Genomic DNA, 18,833 nt, shown 5'->3' on the forward strand with positions numbered 1-18,833 from the left:
AAGCTTCACTAGTGGGATAGAGAATATTGCTATGAGTGAAAATTTTATTAATTGGTAAAAGTTACATATATATTGAATACATTTCCTTTCTTTCTATTTTTTTAAGGAATTGAATGACCTGGCACGGGACCCCCCAGCACAGTGTTCAGCAGGTCCTGTTGGAGATGATAGTAAGTATTTAAAAAGAATGATAAAATGGCTCCTGTCTGGCTCACTTGGTAGAGCGTGAAACTCTTGATCTCAGGGTAGTGAGTTCCAGCTCTATGTTGAGTGTACAGTCTCAACTTAAAAATATAAAAAATAAAAAAATTAAAATAAAGGGAATGATGAAATGCAACTGCATAACCATCTGCCTGCCTCTAGGGAACTGTGGGACTGATGAATAATATCTCTCTCAAGGTTATTTTGTGTGAAGAGATAATTATGCTGTAGGGAAGAGGCAGTGTTTACACTTACTTGTCTGCAAAAGATGCAGTTCTATGTGTATCTCATCAATTTCTATAGTATTCATTTTGAAACTTTTGAACCTTTTCTGCCAGATATTGCCTGTATAGTTGTTCTGGCCCCTTCCTACCTCTATCCTTCAACCCTTCTGGGTATTTTGCTGGGGTAAAATATTTGAGGTTTTACTTATATCTAGCCTTTACTCTTTAAGATAATCCTAAGGATGAGGGTGTGTGTGTGTGTGTGTGTGTGTGTGTGTGTGTGTGTGTGTCTGTCTGTGTCTTCCAACTGGCTCATACTTGTGAAGACAGGTACAATTTGTTTATTTTTAATGTCCAGTTTATCAATTTAATCCTATCTAAAATAATTTATTAGGCCTTATCATACATGTTGGATAATAATTTTCCTTTTGTTTCACTTTGTGTCACCACAGCTTGCCCCCCCTTATACCATCTTCTAACTTTGTTTAAAAGGAGAATATGTCGGGGGGGGGGGGCAGGGCAGAGAGAGAGAGAGAGGACAGAGCATCTGAAGTGGGCTCCGAGCTGTCAGCAGCAAGCCTGATGTGGGGCTCGAACTCACAGTGAGATCATGATCTGGGCCACAGTCAAGATGCTCAACCAACTGAGCCACCCAGGTGTCCCTAAAAGGAGGATATTTGAACCAGACTGTACTTTACGGCACAAAACTAATTGATAAAAGAGTATAATATTTAGCAAATAGGAGAAATGAGCATACTTAAACAATTTTGTAAGACAAGTGTATACATTAAAACAAAAAAATAAATGAGGTTATATTGGCTTATGTTTAAAATCTTTTCCTGATTTTGCTTAAGAATTTTGGTTTTGGGGGTGCCTGAGTGGTTCAGTCTGTTAAGCATCCAACTCTTGATTTTGGCTCATGTCATGATCTCATGATACGTGGAATCGAGCCCTACATCGGGCTGTGCACTGACAAATAGGAGCCTGTTTGGGATTCTCTCTGTGCCCCTCCACTGCATATGTACTCTCTCTCTCTCTCTCAAAATAAATAACCGTTAAAAAAAAAAAAAAATGTTGGTTTTAGCTTGCTAAACTTAAAGAATCAAAACAAGGCCCTGGGGCTCCTGTGTGACTCAGTTGGTTAAGTGTATGACTTTGGCTCAGGTCATGATCTTCTGGTTTGTGAGTTAAAGCCCCACATTGGGCTCTGTGTTAATAGCTCAGAACGTGGAGCCTGCTTCAGTTTCTGTGTCTCCCCCTCTCTTTGCCGCTTCCCCACTTGTGCTCGGTCTCTCTTTCTCTCTCAAAAATGAATAAAAATTTTAAAAAATCAAATAGGAATCAAAGCAAGGCCCTTTTACAGGGATTGCTTTACATATAAAATAGATGAGGGATGCCTGGATGGCTCAGTCAGTTAAGTGTCTTGACTTGGGCTCAGGTCATGATTTTGAGATTCATGATTTTGAGCCCTGCATCAGGCTCTCTCCTATCAGCACAGAGCCTGCTTCAGATCCTTTGTTTCCCTCTCTCTCTGTCTTTCCACTGCTCTAGTGCATGTGCTCTCTCTCAAAAATAAATAAACATTTTTAAAAAGCCAGATATAGGGGCGCCTGGGTGGCGCAGTCGGTTAAGCGTCTGACTTCAGCCAGGTCACGATCTCGCGGTCTGTGAGTTCGAGCCCTGCGTCAGGCTCTGGGCTGATGGCTCAGAGCCTGGAGCCTGTTTCCGATTCTGTGTCTCCCTCTCTCTCTGCCCCTCCCCTGTTTATGCTCTGTCTCTCTCTGTCCCAAAAAAATAAATAAACGTTGAAAAAAAAATAAAAGTAAAAAGCCAGATATGGTATAAATTATAAAAGGAGTACATGTGATGAAAAATCCCATTTACATTATTCTGTTCAGATTGTCCGTTATGAGTAACTATAGTGTTTGATACCAAACAGGATAGGCCAAGTACTTAAACATGCATTATCTCAGTTAAGCCTCACAATAGTTCTTTTGGGTGAGTGGAGTAGAAATTGTAAACTACTTTAGAGAAGAATATAGTGAAGAGACTCACGGTGGTTTCCAAAGTGGACTCATTCTCAAGTTTTTTGATACTGGTTTTGTCATTCATGGTATCATACATTCCACCTGCATCAGTGTGGTGTTTGAGTTGAAAAAGTGGTTTTATTTCAGCAAAATTCCTCGAAGTTGAGAGTGGCTGATCTTTTCATTAAAAGTGTTTGAACTCTGGGGCATAGAATTCATTTTTGAAGTTGTCTTCAGTATGCTGAAGTAATTTCCCTTTGCTCTGCATAGTATTATCACATTCCTTTCTCAGAAAAGTTATCTTAGAGAGTTAAATAAAACTCCCCAAAGCATAAGCAATAAAAGAAAAAATAGGTGATTTTACATTTAATGAAGTCTAATTTAGGTGCTGCAAATAATACCATTAAGAAAAAGAATGAAAAAAAAAAGAATGAGAAAATTTGTGCAAATCATCTCTCTGATAAGGAAATTTATTCAAAATTATTTTAAAAAATCTTTATAACTCAACAGTATAAAGATAAATAGCCCATTTCTGTTTTTAATGACTAAAGGATCTGCATAGACTTGTCTCTAAAAAGAATTTACAAATGGCCAATAAGCACCTGGAAAAGATGCTCAGTATCATTAGTCATCAGGGAAATGGAAATCACATCCATAATAAACTAACACTTCACACCTTCTAGTATGGGTAGAATCAGCGAGTCAAATAATAAGTGTTGATGAGATTGTGGAGAAATTGGAACCTAAATATCTTGCTGGTAATAATGTAAAATGGTACAGTTCAAAAATATGGTCGTTCTTCTAAAAGTTAAACATAGACTTATCATATGTGAGTTCACTCATTGGTTTATATCGAGGAGAAATGAAAACATGTCCACACAAAAACTTGTGCATGAATGTTCTTAGAAGCAGTAGCTGTAATAGCCAAAAGGTGGTAACAATCCAAATGCCCACCAGCTGATGAAGGCATAAATAGAATGTATGTCCATACAATGGAATATTCCATTTCAATAAAAAGGGAGTACTGATGTGTACTACAACATAGATGAGCCTTAAAAACATGCTGAGGGATGCTTGACTGGCTCACTCAGTTGGCTTTCCAACTCTTGATATTGGCTCAGGTCATGATCTCACAGTTCGTGGGATTGAGCCCCGTGTTGGGCTCTGCCCTGACAGCATAAAGCCTTCTTGGGATTTCCTCTCTCTCTCTCTCTCTCTCTCTCTCTCTCTCTCTGCCCCTCTCCCGCTTACATGTGTGTGCACGCACGCTCTCTCAAAATAGATAAACACTAAAAAAAATTTTTTAATAAAGGAAAACATAGTGAGAGAAGCCAGATATAAAAGACCACATAATGTATGGTTCTATTTTTACGAAATATAGATCCATAAAAACAGAAAATAGAACTAGAGATCTGGGGGAAATGTGGAGTGATTGCATATGGATATGGGTTTCTTTTGGGGATGATGAAAATGTTCTAAAATTGATTGTAGTGATGGTTGCACAACTCTGTGAATATCCTGAACAACACTGGATTGTAAACTTTTAATGGAAGAATTTTGTGATATACGGATTATCTCTCTATAGCTGTTTAAAATGTAATAACCTCTCCCTTAACTCCTAACCACCCTTTTCAGGTGACTTGGGTCACCTTCTGCTAAACTATTAATAGTGCCTACCTTCTAAGAGAATAAGGAAAATCTCATTAGGGACAGAATAACTTCCTTCCACTTGGTCATCTAGATAGTCTGCTGATATTACATTTAAAACTTAGGGAGTGTTTGAAAACAGTTGAGATAAATTATTGTCAAAAAGTCCTGGGGCGCCTGGGTGGCGCAGTTGGTTAAGCGTCCGACTTCAGCCAGGTCACGATCTCGCGGTCCGTGAGTTCGAGCCCTGCGTCAGGCTCTGGGCTGATGGCTCGGAGCCTGGAGCCTGTTTCCGATTCTGTGTCTCCCTCGCTCTCTGCCCCTCCCCCGTTCATGCTCTGTCTCTCTCTGTCCCAAAAATAAATAAACGTTGGAAAAAAAAAATTTAAAAAAAAAAAGTCCTGATCAAGTCTTCCTGATGAATTGTATAAGGATAAAATAAAGTGTAACTGTGTAGCTAAATATTAGAAGGAGGCAGAATTTAATCTTAGGAAGAAAGAAACTGTTGGTCACAACAAAACTTCTGAGCTCCTTTTGACTATTCTAGCAGTCAAATCCCTCAGCACCATATTATTGATATTTAGTGTAAGAATGAAGTCTTTTATTTTATATTCAAAATAATATAAGGACGCCTCGCTGGCTCAGGTGATAGCGCATGTGACTTTTTTTTTTTTTTCTTAATGTTTATCTATTTTTGAGAGACAGAGAGCTAGTGGGGAAGGGGCAGAGAGAGAGAGGGAAACATAGAATCTGAAGCAAGCTCCAGGCTCCAAGCTGTCAGGCCACAGCCTGATGTGGGGTCAAACTCAAGACTTGTGAGATCATGACCTGAGCCAAAGTCAGATGCTTAACTGACTGAGCCACCCAGGTGCCCCGAGAGCATGTGACTCTTGGGGTTGTGAGTTCAAGCCCCATGTTGGGCATAGAAATTATTTTTAAGAAGGTACCTGGGTGGCACAGTGAGTTAAGCTTCGACTCTTGATTTCAGCTCAGGTCATGATCTCAATGATTCATGGCATCAGGCTTTGAGTTGGGCTCTGTGCGAAGCCTGCTTGGGATTCTCTCTCTCCTCTCTCTCCGCCTCTCCTTCCCTCACGTGCACACAAGTACCTGCTCTCTCTCTCTCTCTCTCTCTCAAAATGAATAAACTTTTAAAAACAGAAATAGGAGCACCTGAGTGGCTCAGTCAGTTAAGCATCTGATTCTTGATTTTGGCTCAGGTCATAATCTCACAGTTTATGGGTTTGAGCCCTGCATCAGCCTCTGTGCTAATAGTGCAGACAGAGCCTGCTTGGGATTCTCTCACTCTCTGCTCCTTCCCTGTTCCTGTGTGCTCGCTCTCTCTCAAAATAAATAAATAAAAACATGAAAAAAAGAAGATAAATTTAAGAATGAACTTTAATAATACAGTGCTTTAGTTTTTAAATACCCATATTTATGGAGCGCCTGGGTGGCGCAGTCGGTTAAGCGTCCGACTTCAGCCAGGTCACGATCTTGCAGTCCATGAGTTCGAGCCCCGCGTCAGGCTCTGGGCTGATGGCTCAGAGCCTGGAGCCTGTTTCTGATTCTGTGTCTCCCTCTCTCTCTGCCCCTCCCCCGTTCATGCTCTGTCTCTCTCTGTCCCAAAAATAAATAAACGTTGAAAAAAAAAATTTTATAAATACCCATATTTAATGTACCATTACATTTTTTCCATTTTTGTGCAAAGATCTGGTGAGCAGAAACAAGTATACTTCCTGAAGGAAAAAGTGAGGCAAAGATTTATTGGTCATATAATCTGTTTCATTTACTTTTGTTTTGAGCTTCTCTTTAAAAAAAAAAAAAAAGATTTTATTTATTTCAAGTTGTTGTGGTTTTTTTGTTTGTTTTTTTTTGAGAGAGAGCACAAGCAGGGGAAGAGCAGAGAGAAGGGGAGACAGAATCCCAAGTAGGCTCTGCATGGGCTCAAACCCACAAAAACTGAGATTATGATCTGAGCCAAGATCAAGAGTCGGAACCTTAACCCACTGCACCACCCAGGTCCCCCTTTTGTTTTGACCTCTTGGTGAATGTGACTCTCTGGAGAGCTGTACTTGAATTCAAATGTGGGTCTCTTGAGTTTCATTCTCAAACTGTAACAGATATTCTTGATTATGTTTTTTAGCCTTAAAGCTTCATCTTTGGGGTGCCTGGGTGGCTCAGTTTGTTAATCCTCTGACTTTGGCTCAGGTCGTGATCTCACGGTTAGTGAGTTCGAGCTCTGAGTCGGGCTGTGTGCTGACAGCTCAAAGACTGGAGCCTGATTCAAATTCTGTTTTGCCCTCTCTGTCTGCCCCTCCCATGCTCATGCTCTCTCTCTCTCTCAAAAATAAACATTAAAAATTAAAAAAAAAAAAGAAAAAGTTTCATCTTTGAGTATTCTAAAGAGTAATCAGTGAGATGTGAACTTAACATTTAAACTCTCATGGAAGAGGTTGTAGCTTTTAGTTTGTGTAATTTGGTTTTCAGCATCAAACCAGGATGGTAGTGGGAGTTTTTTTGTTTTTGCTTGTTTTAGACTATCAAAACTTTTTAATTCATTACCATGAGTTTTTTTTTTTTTTATGTGTATTTATTTTTGAGAGAGCGAGCCTGCATGCAAGCAGGGAGGGGCAGAAAGAGAAGGGAACAGAGGATCGATCCCAAGTGGGCTCTCAAGATGCTGACAGCAGGTAGCCCCATGTGGGGCTCGAACTCACAAACTGGAGATCATGACCTGAACCTAAATCAGATACTTAACCAACTGACCACCCAGGCTCCCCGTGAATTTTTGTTTTTATTTTCTTTTTAGTTTTTTTTTTTTTAATGTTTATTTATTTTTGAGACAGAGACAGAGCATGAACAGGGGAGGGTCAGAGAGAGAGGGAGATACAGGATCCGAAACAGGCTCCAGGCCCTGAGGTGTCAGCACAGAGCCCAACGCGGGGCTCGAACTTGTGGACTGCGAGATCATGACCCGAGCCGAAGCCGGACGCTTAACCGACTGAGCCTCAGGCGCCCCGTGAATTTTTAGTTTTAACAGCTGCTAAGATTGATCCTTAAATGAAAGGTTTTTGAAATCTAGACATTCATGTAAGATACAGCAATATTTTATGCTTATGGCCAAATATTTTACCCCAAACTATATCTAGAGAGTTCTATTACTTGGAAACTGTAGTGTTTTTTTTTTTTTTTTAAGTATTTATTTATTTATTTATTTATTTATTTATTTATTTTTACGTAAACTCTGTACCACACGTGGGGCTTGAATTCACAACCTACAGATCAAAAGTCACATGCTCTACCAACTGAGCCAGGAAACTGTAGTGATTTTTTTTATGTATGTATGTATGTATGTATGTATGTATTTTTTTTTTTAATTTTTTTTTCAACGTTTATTTATTTTTGGGACAGAGAGAGACAGAGCATGAACGGGGGAGGGGCAGAGAGAGAGGGAGACACAGAATCGGAAACAGGCTCCAGGCTCTGAGCCATCAGCCCAGAGCCCGACTCGGGGCTCGAACTCACGGACCGCGAGATCGTGACCTGGCTGAAGTCGGACGCTTAACCGACTGCGCCACCCAGGCGCCCCTGTATGTATGTATTTTTAAGTAAACTCCATACCACACGTGGGGCTCGAATTCACAACCAAGAGATCAAGAGTCACATGCTCTACCAACTGAGCCAGCCAGGTGCCGCACCCCTCCCTTATTTTTTATGGCATCATAGTGATTCCTGAACTATTTACCAAACCATTGTAATTTGAGTCCGTGTTAGATATCCTCCCACTACCTTCTTACCTCCTTTTTTATACTTCCACAAGGAGAGCTAGGAGTCGAGAAGAGTTCCAGAGGGAGACTTGAGTCAGTGATTCCAGTAGGTATTCTTAAATTAACTAGTGTAACAGAATACTCAATTAAGATTTTAATGGTAGGTCTTCAGATGCTTTTGTTAATCAAATTCCATCTTAATGTGTTTTTAGTTTAGTTCATGTTTCTCTGCCTTGTTGATGTTGTAGATTCTAGATCATTTTAAAAAGACATAAATATTGATCTTTCATCTGTTAGTAAGGGACTAGTATTTCTAAAGCCCTACATGTAAGTGCTGTCAGTTTTTTCTTGCTGTAAAAGCCAGTCTTTCCTAATTTGAATATTATCTACTTTGACTTTACAGTCTTGCTCTATACCAGCATTATAAAAGGAGTATATTGTATATTAATGTGTTAAGGAAATGATATAACACATTGAAGAGTTGAATCTTTGGTTCTTTTTTACCCTCTGAAGTAAGAAATGCTGATTTACAAGTGGAGCTTGGGCTTTGTCAAGAATTTTTGTCTCCCTAATAAGAATTTTCAAGATCTTTTAGCCCAAATACTTTTTCATTATACATCTTACCAGTGTTCTAGACTGTACTAGTCATTTTCTTTTCTCTCTTCAGACTCAGATTTGATTTAGATTCATCATTCTGCCTAGGGCTTACCATATTGCTTATGAATAAACTGGGATTATACAGGGAATGATATGTTATTATAGTGTACCTATAATGGAGATAATTACTTCATGATGATTTTTTGTTCTTTTTCAGTGTTCCATTGGCAAGCTACGATAATGGGGCCAGTAAGTATTCAGATTGATTTTGGAATAAATGTTGATATAATTCACTCATTTTAATCCCACTTTTCTTGTTATCGACAGAATGACAGTCCCTATCAGGGTGGAGTATTTTTCTTGACAATTCATTTCCCAACAGATTATCCTTTCAAGCCACCTAAGGTAACTGGGATATGTATGGCACTTGTTTTTTATGTGCTTTCTGTGATACCAGTAAAGCAGTTTATAAAAGTTTTTCTTTTTTCTCTAGGTTGCATTTACAACAAGAATTTATCATCCAAATATTAACAGTAATGGCAGCATTTGTCTTGATATTCTACGGTCACAGTGGTCTCCAGCACTAACTATTTCAAAAGGTAATGGAATAGGTATCTGATATCAAGATAAAGCAGCAGTGTTTTTTGTCTTTTAAAGGTTACTTATTTTGAAATGATGACTCTTATTCCTATTAAGAGGAGGTAGCAGTCCCCTTATTTTTTAGTAGACCTTGAGACCACTGGAAGGAGTTGGATTTTCAGGCATAGGTATTCTTTGGTGTTATGACTACTCTGTCCATTATGCCATTCAAGCTTAGGTTGGAAAATGGCCTCTAGGTATGAATATTTTTTAGAGGAAAGTTAAAGTAGAAGATAATTAATATCTCTTCCAACCTTGAAATCCACGAATGGAAAGGATAGATACTGTTCCAGAAAAGGAAATAACAGCCCTTTTAGAGGAATGCTTGTGGTATAAATATAGATTATGGGGTCTTGAAGAACAAAGGATAGGTGAATTCATATTCAGGCTCTTTAAGGTTTTATCAGGTCTGGTCTTGAGGTTTCTATTAGTAACAGATTCATCCTGTAATATGACCAGTTTAATAAAAAATTTTTTATTTGATCATCTTGATTTTTTTCGTATATAGTCCTGTGTATGTGTGTTTGAATGTATATTTAAAGATTTGTCACCAATTTTGTGATGAAATATCCAGTAGTTATAAATAAAACCTAATTATATGAGTAGGTTGGGAATTTTTTATATCTGTGAACTGAGTAGTTATACATTTTCTTATATTGTTGATTTGAAATTGTACAGCCCCTCAACATCATACCCAAATGAAATCACAAGTAGATTAAAAGCTGTCAAAACACAAATACAAGAAATAGGCTGCAAATGAGATGATAGGCTAGTATGTTTAAAATGGGAAGAACATACAGGGCACCTGGGTGGCTTAGTCGGTTAAGTGACCGACTTTGGCTCAGGTCATGATCTTTTGGTTCATGGACTCAAGCCCCATGTCAGGCTCTTTGTTGACAGCTCGGAGCCTGCAGCCTGCTTCAGATTCTGTCTATGGCTTTCTCTGCCCCTCCCAGGCTTGTGTTCTTTGTCTCTAAAATAAATAAGCATTAAAAAAAATTTGTTTTTAATTAAAAAAATAAAATAGAAAGAACATATATAAAAATAAGTAAGAAAAAGATCCCAATAGGTGAATGGTCAGAAAGGAGCAAAACAATCAAAGAAATGAAAATTAAGTTCCTATTTTCCACCTTTTTAATTAACAAAGATCTTTTAAAAAAAAACAAATGCCGGTGAAGTACATTGAAACGGGTGCTTACATCCACAGGTAGGAGTATAGATTTGTAAATCCCAGTCAGTATGTATTAAAAGATAAGAGATTTAATCATTACTTCCCGTTGACCCAGTAATTCTAGTTTCATTCATTTGTACTAAGAAGATAGATAACCTCAAACGCTAAAAATGTTTTGTGTGGAAGTGTATTTGTGAACCTGTGTGGAAATACATTTGTGAACATTTATTTATTTCTAAAAATTAGAAATTAAAGATCCAACAGTAGAGGAAGAAATAATCAGTTCTAGCACACACTTTTTTTAAAGAGTATTGATCCTTACCAATATTGTAAAAAATGGGAAAATACTATGTTTGAAAAAAGCAGAAAAGAGATAAAGTTTGTATATATTATAATTCGAGTTAATATAGAAGTATGTTTGGGCTCTTTGCTGGCTCATTCAATGGAGCTTGCAACTCTTGATCTCGGGGTTGTGAGTTCGAGACCTATGTTGGGTGTAGGGATTACTTAAAAAAAAAGTATGTTAAGTAGCTAGAAAGAATGTGGGCATTTGGGTGATGAGATTTGGTGTATGAAATATTTTTCTTTACTATTTTGTTATATTTTATCCTTTCTTTAATGTGTACATTTAGGCAGGAGGCAACATAGTTCCATGCTAAAAAACATAGATTCTGAATCTAACTGCCTATATTCACCTCTCAGCTCTACCTCTTATCACATGAATCTTGAGACAAATTAGCTTCTGTATTCCTCAGTTTTTCATCTGTAAAATAGGATAGTAATTCTAACCATTTCATTACTATTATAAAGATTTCAAAAAGCAAAATGCATATTTAATTGGTTTCTTGTAAGCACTCAGATAACTAGGATAAAGGCACTGTTCTAAAAAATGTTGGATATTTGCTGTTATAACTTTGTTGTTTTTATAAATATGACTTGTATACTCTAACAATTTTTTTTTTTTTTTTGTAAGTAGGCACTATGTCCAGTGTGGGTTGGAACTCACAACTCTGAGATCAAGAGTTGCATGCTCTATGGACTGAGCCAGCCAGGTGCCTCTGACAATTTAAAAAAAAAAAATTTTTTTTAAATGTTTATTTATTTTTGAGAGAGAGACTGAGCATGAGTGGGGTAGGGGCAGAGAGAGGGAGACAAAATCTGAAGTAAGATCCAGGTTCTGAGCTGTCAGCACACAGCCTGACATGGAGCTTTAACACATGAACCATGAGATCATGACCTGAGCTGAAATCGGATGCTTAACCAGACTGGGGCATTTAGCGTGCCTGGGTGGTTCAGTCAGTTAAGTGTCAGACTCTTGATTTCACCTCAGGTCATGCTCTCAGGGTGGTTAGATCAAGCCCCACATTGGGCTCTACATTGATCGTGGAACCTACTCAAGTCTCTCTCTCTCTCTCTGTCCCTCCCCTCCTTTCATGTGTGCATTCTCTCTCTCTCTCTCTCTCTCTCTCTCTCTCTCTCTCTCTCAAAAAAAAAAAAAAAAATCTGGGGCATTAAATTGAAAATTATGGCATCCCAGGCAAAAATATAAACAAAAAACTAGGAGAACACATTTTTAAAAGTTGAGGGGCACCTGGCTGGCTGAGTCACTAAAGCATGCAGCTCTTGATCTCCAAGTTGTGAGTTTGAGCCTCACATTGGCTATAGAGATTGCTCAAAAATAAAATCTTTAAAAAAAAGTGACTGAAATAGTTTTGCAGATAAGTGGGCCCTTTTCTTTTTGTAAGCCTCTTTGTAATTGAGGGGCTGCTTGTGAAAGTGTTGTTATTGTGATTTCCTTGCCTGGTTGTTCTTCCTTCACCAAGTATCAGTAAAGATAGAAATCCAGTAATGGGACCAAGAAAGGTAGATTACTCTGTGTGTGTGTGTGTGTGTGTGTGTGTGTGTGTGTGTGTGTGTAGGAGGGGAAAGGTTTAATAGCTGAAATTGTTAACCATAGCTCTTTTTTTTCTTCCCCCTTCTGTGCTTAGTGTTGATTTTTCAGTTACGCTACCTCATAAGGGCCATTAATTTATTTGACTTACGTTCTCTTTGTCTGGATAGCTATCTTTTAAAATAATTGCATTCTATTTTGTTGAACTTGATTATATCAGTATACCTAAGTTTAATGTTTTAATGACTCCTTTTTGTAAATTGAATGTTTGGGCAAGTAGTTCTGTGAAAGGCCTGAATCCTATATGTGATATTATTCCTTTGTTGAGGGCAGTAACTTTGACCTGAAGTTCTTTCTGCTTTGAGTGTATATGATAGGGATCTTAATATACAGAAACCTTAAAAGAAGCGGTTAAATGTGCTATAAAGCCACTTGATTATATGTTTTTAGATTTAGAAATGACTGTGGGTTATGACCCTGATGAAAATGAGTATATACTGATGAAAAATGTTGATGTAGATAAAAATTTAGTCATTTCAGTGAAGTGTGTCTGCAGGTTATACAAATAGGAGTATCTCTTTATGGAGAAGGAATGTATAGTAAATTATAAGCCAAAAGCAGTGTTGTATGACTTAAAAGGATCCTCAGTAGTACAGTAAGAATCTTTTTACCAGGTCCAGGTAACCACCACCCCACCTTCCTTTCCTTCCTGGGAAGAGTTAAAAAATTTATTTATTTAAAAAAAAATTTTTAAGGTTGCCTTATTGGAATAATTGGAAGAGAAATTTGGTAAGGGAATTTGTGCACATACTAATCTGGTAGCATGTCTAATTTCAGGTGAAGATTTATTTGAATTCTTGCCGATTAGATGGGCTGGACAAGTTTCTTCTTTCAGTAATAGTCAATAATTTCATGAACATTCAAAAATCTGTAACTTCCTGTTGTCATTTCCAGGAAATACATGAAATCTTTCCTTATTGCTGTTAGAATGTTCTGTGCTTGAAGAGGGCATCAGGTGATACACCTGACAATGGGAAGAGAAGATGTTTTGGGAATGCCATCTGCCAGAATTGTGGGCAACAGGAATGAAGAGTCAGAAAACATCTTTCCTGATGTTTTTTATTTTCCATATACTCTTAAGGAAATAGCTTTTTTGTTAACAAAGTGAATGATAAAGGGCACGTGAACCTTTTCCTCACCTCTCAGAAGCCCTTGATCTCTCTAGGTAGGAAAATGAATTATTTTCCTGGTGAATTTGATGTTTTGGGAGTAAAATGAGCTTAGAATCATTGTCTCCTGCTACAGAATATTAGAAATAAGATAGCTGAGTTCTCTTGCATCAGAATAGAAGAATTAGAATTTATTTAATATGTCAGAGACCCCTGGATTTAATACAATTAGTGGCCTTGGCCTCCTCCTTTGCATTCAGTAAGGAATACATAAGTTTACAACAAATTTGAACAGAGGCAATTGTATTATTGAGATTTGTCTGCTGTGTTCCACGTTGTCACTGAGAAAATGGCTTAGATGAGATTCTAAATTGTCACTGAAAAGAATTTGAGAACTTAAAATGTTGTATCCTGTATACTAAGTATGGCCAGCTCCATTTGGGGGCAAATACGGGCCGTTATGTTTTTAGACTAAATTGTTTTCAACTAAAAATGAAATCCATCGCATCTGAATGTAATACCTGTCGTTGAGAAAGCAGTGATTGTTCGATTTCATGGTTGTCACTTCTTGAGAGCATTCAGTAGTGTGGTTGTCTTTGGAATTTTGAGAGCCATTTATTTCTGAAGATGGGTTTCTAAATATTGAGTTTTATGGCCTATGAAAAGTGTTGGTCTAGGACTTGGAAGACCTGAATTCTAATTCTACATTAATTACTCACTAACCAGGAACAGTGGACAAGTCACTTCATCAGCCTGGGCCAGTATCCTTAGGGGTTCAAGCATAGAGAAATCCTACATGAATTTTTGTTGATTCTTGATACTATAAAGTTAGGTAGAACTCACAAAGCTCCTGGACACCACAGTATGAATAGGTTCTTAGAATTTTCTTGTGTGTTGGCATCTCATGTTTCTTTCAACCCTTTGTTTTTATCCTCTACTAATTTATACCTTTTTTTCCCCCACCGTTATAGTACTCTTGTCCATCTGTTCTCTGTTGTGTGATCCCAATCCAGATGATCCTTTAGTGCCTGAGATTGCTCGGATCTACAAAACAGATAGAGAAAAGTAAGTATGGCCAGAAAAGTACCTGTGGTGGGGTGAAGATATTTGTGTCTCAGATCTTAACTCAGGGCTGAGTCAGATATTTAAAATGAAGTTCTAATATACTGACCTGGGAACAGAAAGAAGAGTGTTTACATCAAGTGTCTATAAGTGGAAGATGCTGATCTTATCTCTCATTGTGTCAAATGACTCCCACTGTCTAGAAAAACTTCTCTAGTTTATTTTCTACCAGCCTCATGTCTCCTGTTTGGCTTTTGACTTACAAACGCCTGTCTTTGGTAGGTATTTGTAACTGAGTGGGAAAAGGGAATTGATTTTCTACCATTTGGCATAATCTAAAAAGAAAGTTACTACAACAAGACATGAAAGCTCCAAATTTCCTTTAAAAACAAATCTTAATGTAGACTTTACATGTTTTTAAAAAAGAATTTACATATTTTACAATTGTACTATGAATTATTGAAGAGTGGTCAGAATATTGAAAGAGATAGTAACTGAAAGTTCTAATTTTTAAATTTTGTGCATTCATGTAAGACTGTAGGAGGCAATAGGTGAGAAATTATGGATCATTTTCTAAAGTCAAAAGGATTATGAATTGGGGCACCTGGGTGGCTCAGTCGGTAGGGCGTCCAACTTCAGCTCAGGTCATGATCTCGAGGTTCATGAGTTCAAATGCAGAGCACACTTCAGATCCTCTGTCCCCCTCTCTCCCCCCTCCCCCACTTGTGTTCTCTCAAAAATAAATAAAACATTTTTTTTAATTAAAAAGGATTAAGAATTATTTGAATTCTGTTGGATTAGAGAGTCTTACAGATAGTATATTTTTAAATGGAGCTACACCAGCAATGAGGGAATTTAACTGAAACTGGTTCTTAGTTTAGTTTTGTCTGTGTTTAGGTCTGAATGGTATCTATAGTCATGTATTTCTGGCTGCATTCAGAATAAAATTAGATCCTGCTTTTTTTCTATTTGTGAATACATCCACAATTTTTTTTTTAAGACTTAACAAACATTTTTTTTAAGTAATCTGTACACCCATCATGGAGCTTGAACTCACAACCTTGAGATATGTCGAGTTGCATGCTCTACTGAGACAGGTGCCCCACACAAGTTAACTTGTTATATAGTATTTTTTTTTTAATACTTACTTTTGAAAGAGAGAGAGAGAGAGAGAGACAGAGCATGAGTGGAAGAGGGCCAGAGAGAGAGGGAGACACAGAATCTGAAGCAGGCTCCAGGCTCTGAGCTCTTAGCACAGAGTCTGACGTGGGGCTCAAACTCACGAACCCCAAGTTCATGACCTGAACTGAAGTCAGGTGCTTAACTGACTGAGCCCCCCAGGCACCTGAATATGTTTATTTATTTTTGAGGGAGAGGGTGTGGGAGGTGCAGAGAGACGGGGGGGGGGGGGGGGGGGGGGGGGGGGGCGGCGTAGATAGAGGATCTGAAGTGAGCTCTGCACCGACAGCAGCAAGCCCAATGCAGGGCTCAGACTTACCATCCATGAGATCATGACCTGAGCTGAAGTGGACTGTCAACCACCTGAGCCACCCAGGAGCCCCCACACAAATAAACTTTTAATGAGAGACCTATTTTGTCCAGTATCTAGGTGGGCATGAATGCCTACCAAGAGGCATTTTCCAAGTGATTGTAGTGGTATTGTTCACTGAACTTTTCCTGCATCTCTTTTTAAACAAAGAATCTTCTGCCCTGCTTATATTACTACTAGAATGTTCTGGAGCAATAAACCCATTCAGTTTTAGCAACCACATTTTTAGGAAAGTATTACATGAATTTAATCACTATTGGTATATGATTTTAAGAACCATATATAATGTAGAATTATGTAGTTTTAAAAATTCCAAATAAATGAATCAGGGACTGAAGATCTTTCTTAGAAATAGGTCAGTCATTGGGGCTCCTGGGTGGCTCAGTCAGTATCTGACTGTTGGTTTTGGTTCAGGTTATGCTCTCATGGTTCATGTGTTTGAGCCTTGCGTCAGGCTCTGTGCTGTCTCTGTGCTTGGGATTCTTTCTCCCCCACTGCTCTCTCCCCTGCTCTCTGCACTCGCTCGCTCTCTCTCTGTCTCTGTCTCTCTGTCTCTCTCTCTCTCTTTCTCTCTCACAAAATAAATAATAAAACTGAAAAAAAAAAAAAGGAAATGGGTCAGTCAAATATAGAATAAAGGTGTACCAGCAAATGCTAACATGTAATCAGAATCCTATTAGTAGCATTTAAAGGACATTGTTTTGGGTTTTACAGCCTTTTCCCACCATCACTGACTAAATGCTTAATAGAAATTTAGAAGTCTTTGCTAGACTACTACTAGTTAGTCCCTTCAAGTTATTAGATAGGATAATGAATGAAATCTGTTGCTTTCTGACTCCACCTGTGTTAAGCCACGCTTCTCTTTGTGTGTACAGGTACAACAGAATAGCTCGGGAATGGACTCAGAAGTATGCGATGTAATTAAAGAAATTATTGGATAACCTCTACAAATAAAGATAGGGGAACTCTGAAAGAGAAAGTCCTTTTGATTTCCATTTGACTGCTTTCTATGAGCCCACGCCTCATCTTCCCCTGTGCACATGTTTACCTGATACAGCAGTGCTGCGTGTTGTACATACTTGGAACAACAAACTAGAAATACTGTACTTCTGTACCAACATTGCCTCCTAGCAGAGAAGTGTGTGTGTGACAAGCCAGTTCTCCAAGCGTAACCTAGGTGTGAGACTAAAAGTTTTCCTTACTGACTTAAATTTGGATAACGGCAAGGTGAGGGGTGGTGGGTATGGTGTGTGCTTGGATGGGGAAGAAAAGCTCCACTGACCTGTAGGAGATTGTTTTTAAGTGGAATCCTTTTAAACTCAAAACAGTTATGAAAAGCAAGGCGAAGAACACGAAGCTGTTTCTGTATTCATTTTATTCCGAAGGACCTCCGTCTTAGGTGAAAGTTATGACCAACCAGATTAAACTCTACCCACATCCTGTATTTTAAGGTCTAAGTTTAACTGGTCAACATTTAAATGGATTGGAGCTATTAGTACATAAAGTGTGATGGGCTTTGTTCCCACATCTTTTGCATCTCCCCACCCTTCAACCTTTGTCCTTTCAGCCCCTTTCTCTCTTCCACATTCTTTGGTTTGTATGTGGTTTCTCAGTTAATACATAGCTAATAGCTCTTATTTTTCTTATGTTTTTAACTGCTTAGGTCTATCTGGATGTAAGGGTGAAAATTCATTTGATGGAAATACTTGTGTATATTTAAAGACCCAATTGCTCCCCTGGAGCTTGTACGTTCAAGAATGATTAATCTGTGTAATAAACTGATTACTACAGTCATTACATATAATTTTGTGTGAATAGGCCTTTTGATTTTAAGAACTTTGTCTAGCGGAGATTAGTGGTGGGTTTTCCCCCACCCCTAAAATGTTTTCATTTATACTGGTTGCATTTCAAAATCATGAAACAATTCCAGTTTACATAGTCAAAAGGATATCTTGAAAGTAATTTTACCGAACAAGGGCATAAGCTTAAAAGCATTTCCATGAAACTTACATGTGCAGTATTCCAGGAACATGACTGTTAAACTAAATAAGAAATTTGCTTTATTAATGAAACTAAGCTGCATTTCACCAAAACCTTGTGACATTCCCTTGGTACATAGGACATAAAACAAAGGCATTGCTATTTGGTAAGTTAAGCTTCTGTGATTGTGATTGTAAAAGAGCAACATTGACCAAACCTGGGAAACATGAGCACAATCTTGTATTGGAGAGTCTACATAATTACTTTGCACTGACATTGCAGGATGTTCATCCAATTTTAAATTGTACTGTATGTGGCTTTTTGAAGTCTTCCCTTGACTCTAGTAAATTGTAGTTTGAAACTTGTAAACAACTGTGTTTGCCAGAAACATCATTCGTGTGAACTAGGCAAGTTACTTTTTTTTCATCTCCTTCTCCTAATCTGATTGTAAACCAGGCCATCCTGAAGGCCATGGCTGATGCTCTCCAGCCATCAGGTTCTTTCAAATGCATCTTTACACTCTTGCACAAAAATTGAGGAATAAATGTCCACTGCTTTTGGTTTTAAACTTGTTTAACTTGTCTTATCTCTCAGTGTCACTATCCCCATCTCAGAACTGAAGTGTGCTATAACCTGAAACCTCTTGAACTGCTGCTTAGCTGCTGGCCACTTACTAGCATTTCTAGCATTCTTGACCTTGCAAAGAAGGTTTGGCTGTTAACCAGCTGTGGGGAAAGGAGTTAGAATTGAGCTCTAACCTAAAATTGCCCTGTATTCTCAGTATTATTGGCAGGTGGGAATTCATCAGTTTTGGATTTGCTGTTAACTAGCCCGGTGACTGTGTGGGTCATTTGCACAGATCCTGAAAGCCCCATTCTTTGTCATCTTCAAGAGCAGCCAGCTCATTAC

General features: G+C 38.2%; 1 protein-coding gene across 3 annotated transcripts in view; it reads left to right on the forward strand.

Annotated features, from left to right (window-relative positions):
- The window catches only part of UBE2D2 (ubiquitin conjugating enzyme E2 D2), a 57,403-nt gene extending 38,911 nt beyond the window's left edge, over nucleotides 1-18,492 (forward strand). For 2 of the 3 annotated variants that reach the window (XM_043574190.1, XM_043574281.1), the window contains exons 2-7: nucleotides 107-170; nucleotides 8,681-8,712; nucleotides 8,791-8,868; nucleotides 8,957-9,062; nucleotides 14,305-14,398; nucleotides 16,820-18,492. In XM_043574190.1, the coding sequence (XP_043430125.1) occupies nucleotides 107-170; nucleotides 8,681-8,712; nucleotides 8,791-8,868; nucleotides 8,957-9,062; nucleotides 14,305-14,398; nucleotides 16,820-16,865 (420 nt within the window). In that variant the 3' untranslated portion in view covers nucleotides 16,866-18,492. Of the gene's footprint in view, nucleotides 1-106; nucleotides 171-7,928; nucleotides 7,973-8,680; nucleotides 8,713-8,790; nucleotides 8,869-8,956; nucleotides 9,063-14,304; nucleotides 14,399-16,819 lie in introns of those variants that run through there. The other variant, XM_043574372.1, reaches the window with a different exon arrangement.
- The last annotated feature ends 341 nt before the right edge of the window (nucleotides 18,493-18,833 follow it).

The sequence above is a fragment of the Prionailurus bengalensis genome, chromosome A1, assembly GCF_016509475.1.
Source record: "Prionailurus bengalensis isolate Pbe53 chromosome A1, Fcat_Pben_1.1_paternal_pri, whole genome shotgun sequence".
Taxonomy (NCBI): Eukaryota; Metazoa; Chordata; class Mammalia; order Carnivora; family Felidae; genus Prionailurus; species Prionailurus bengalensis.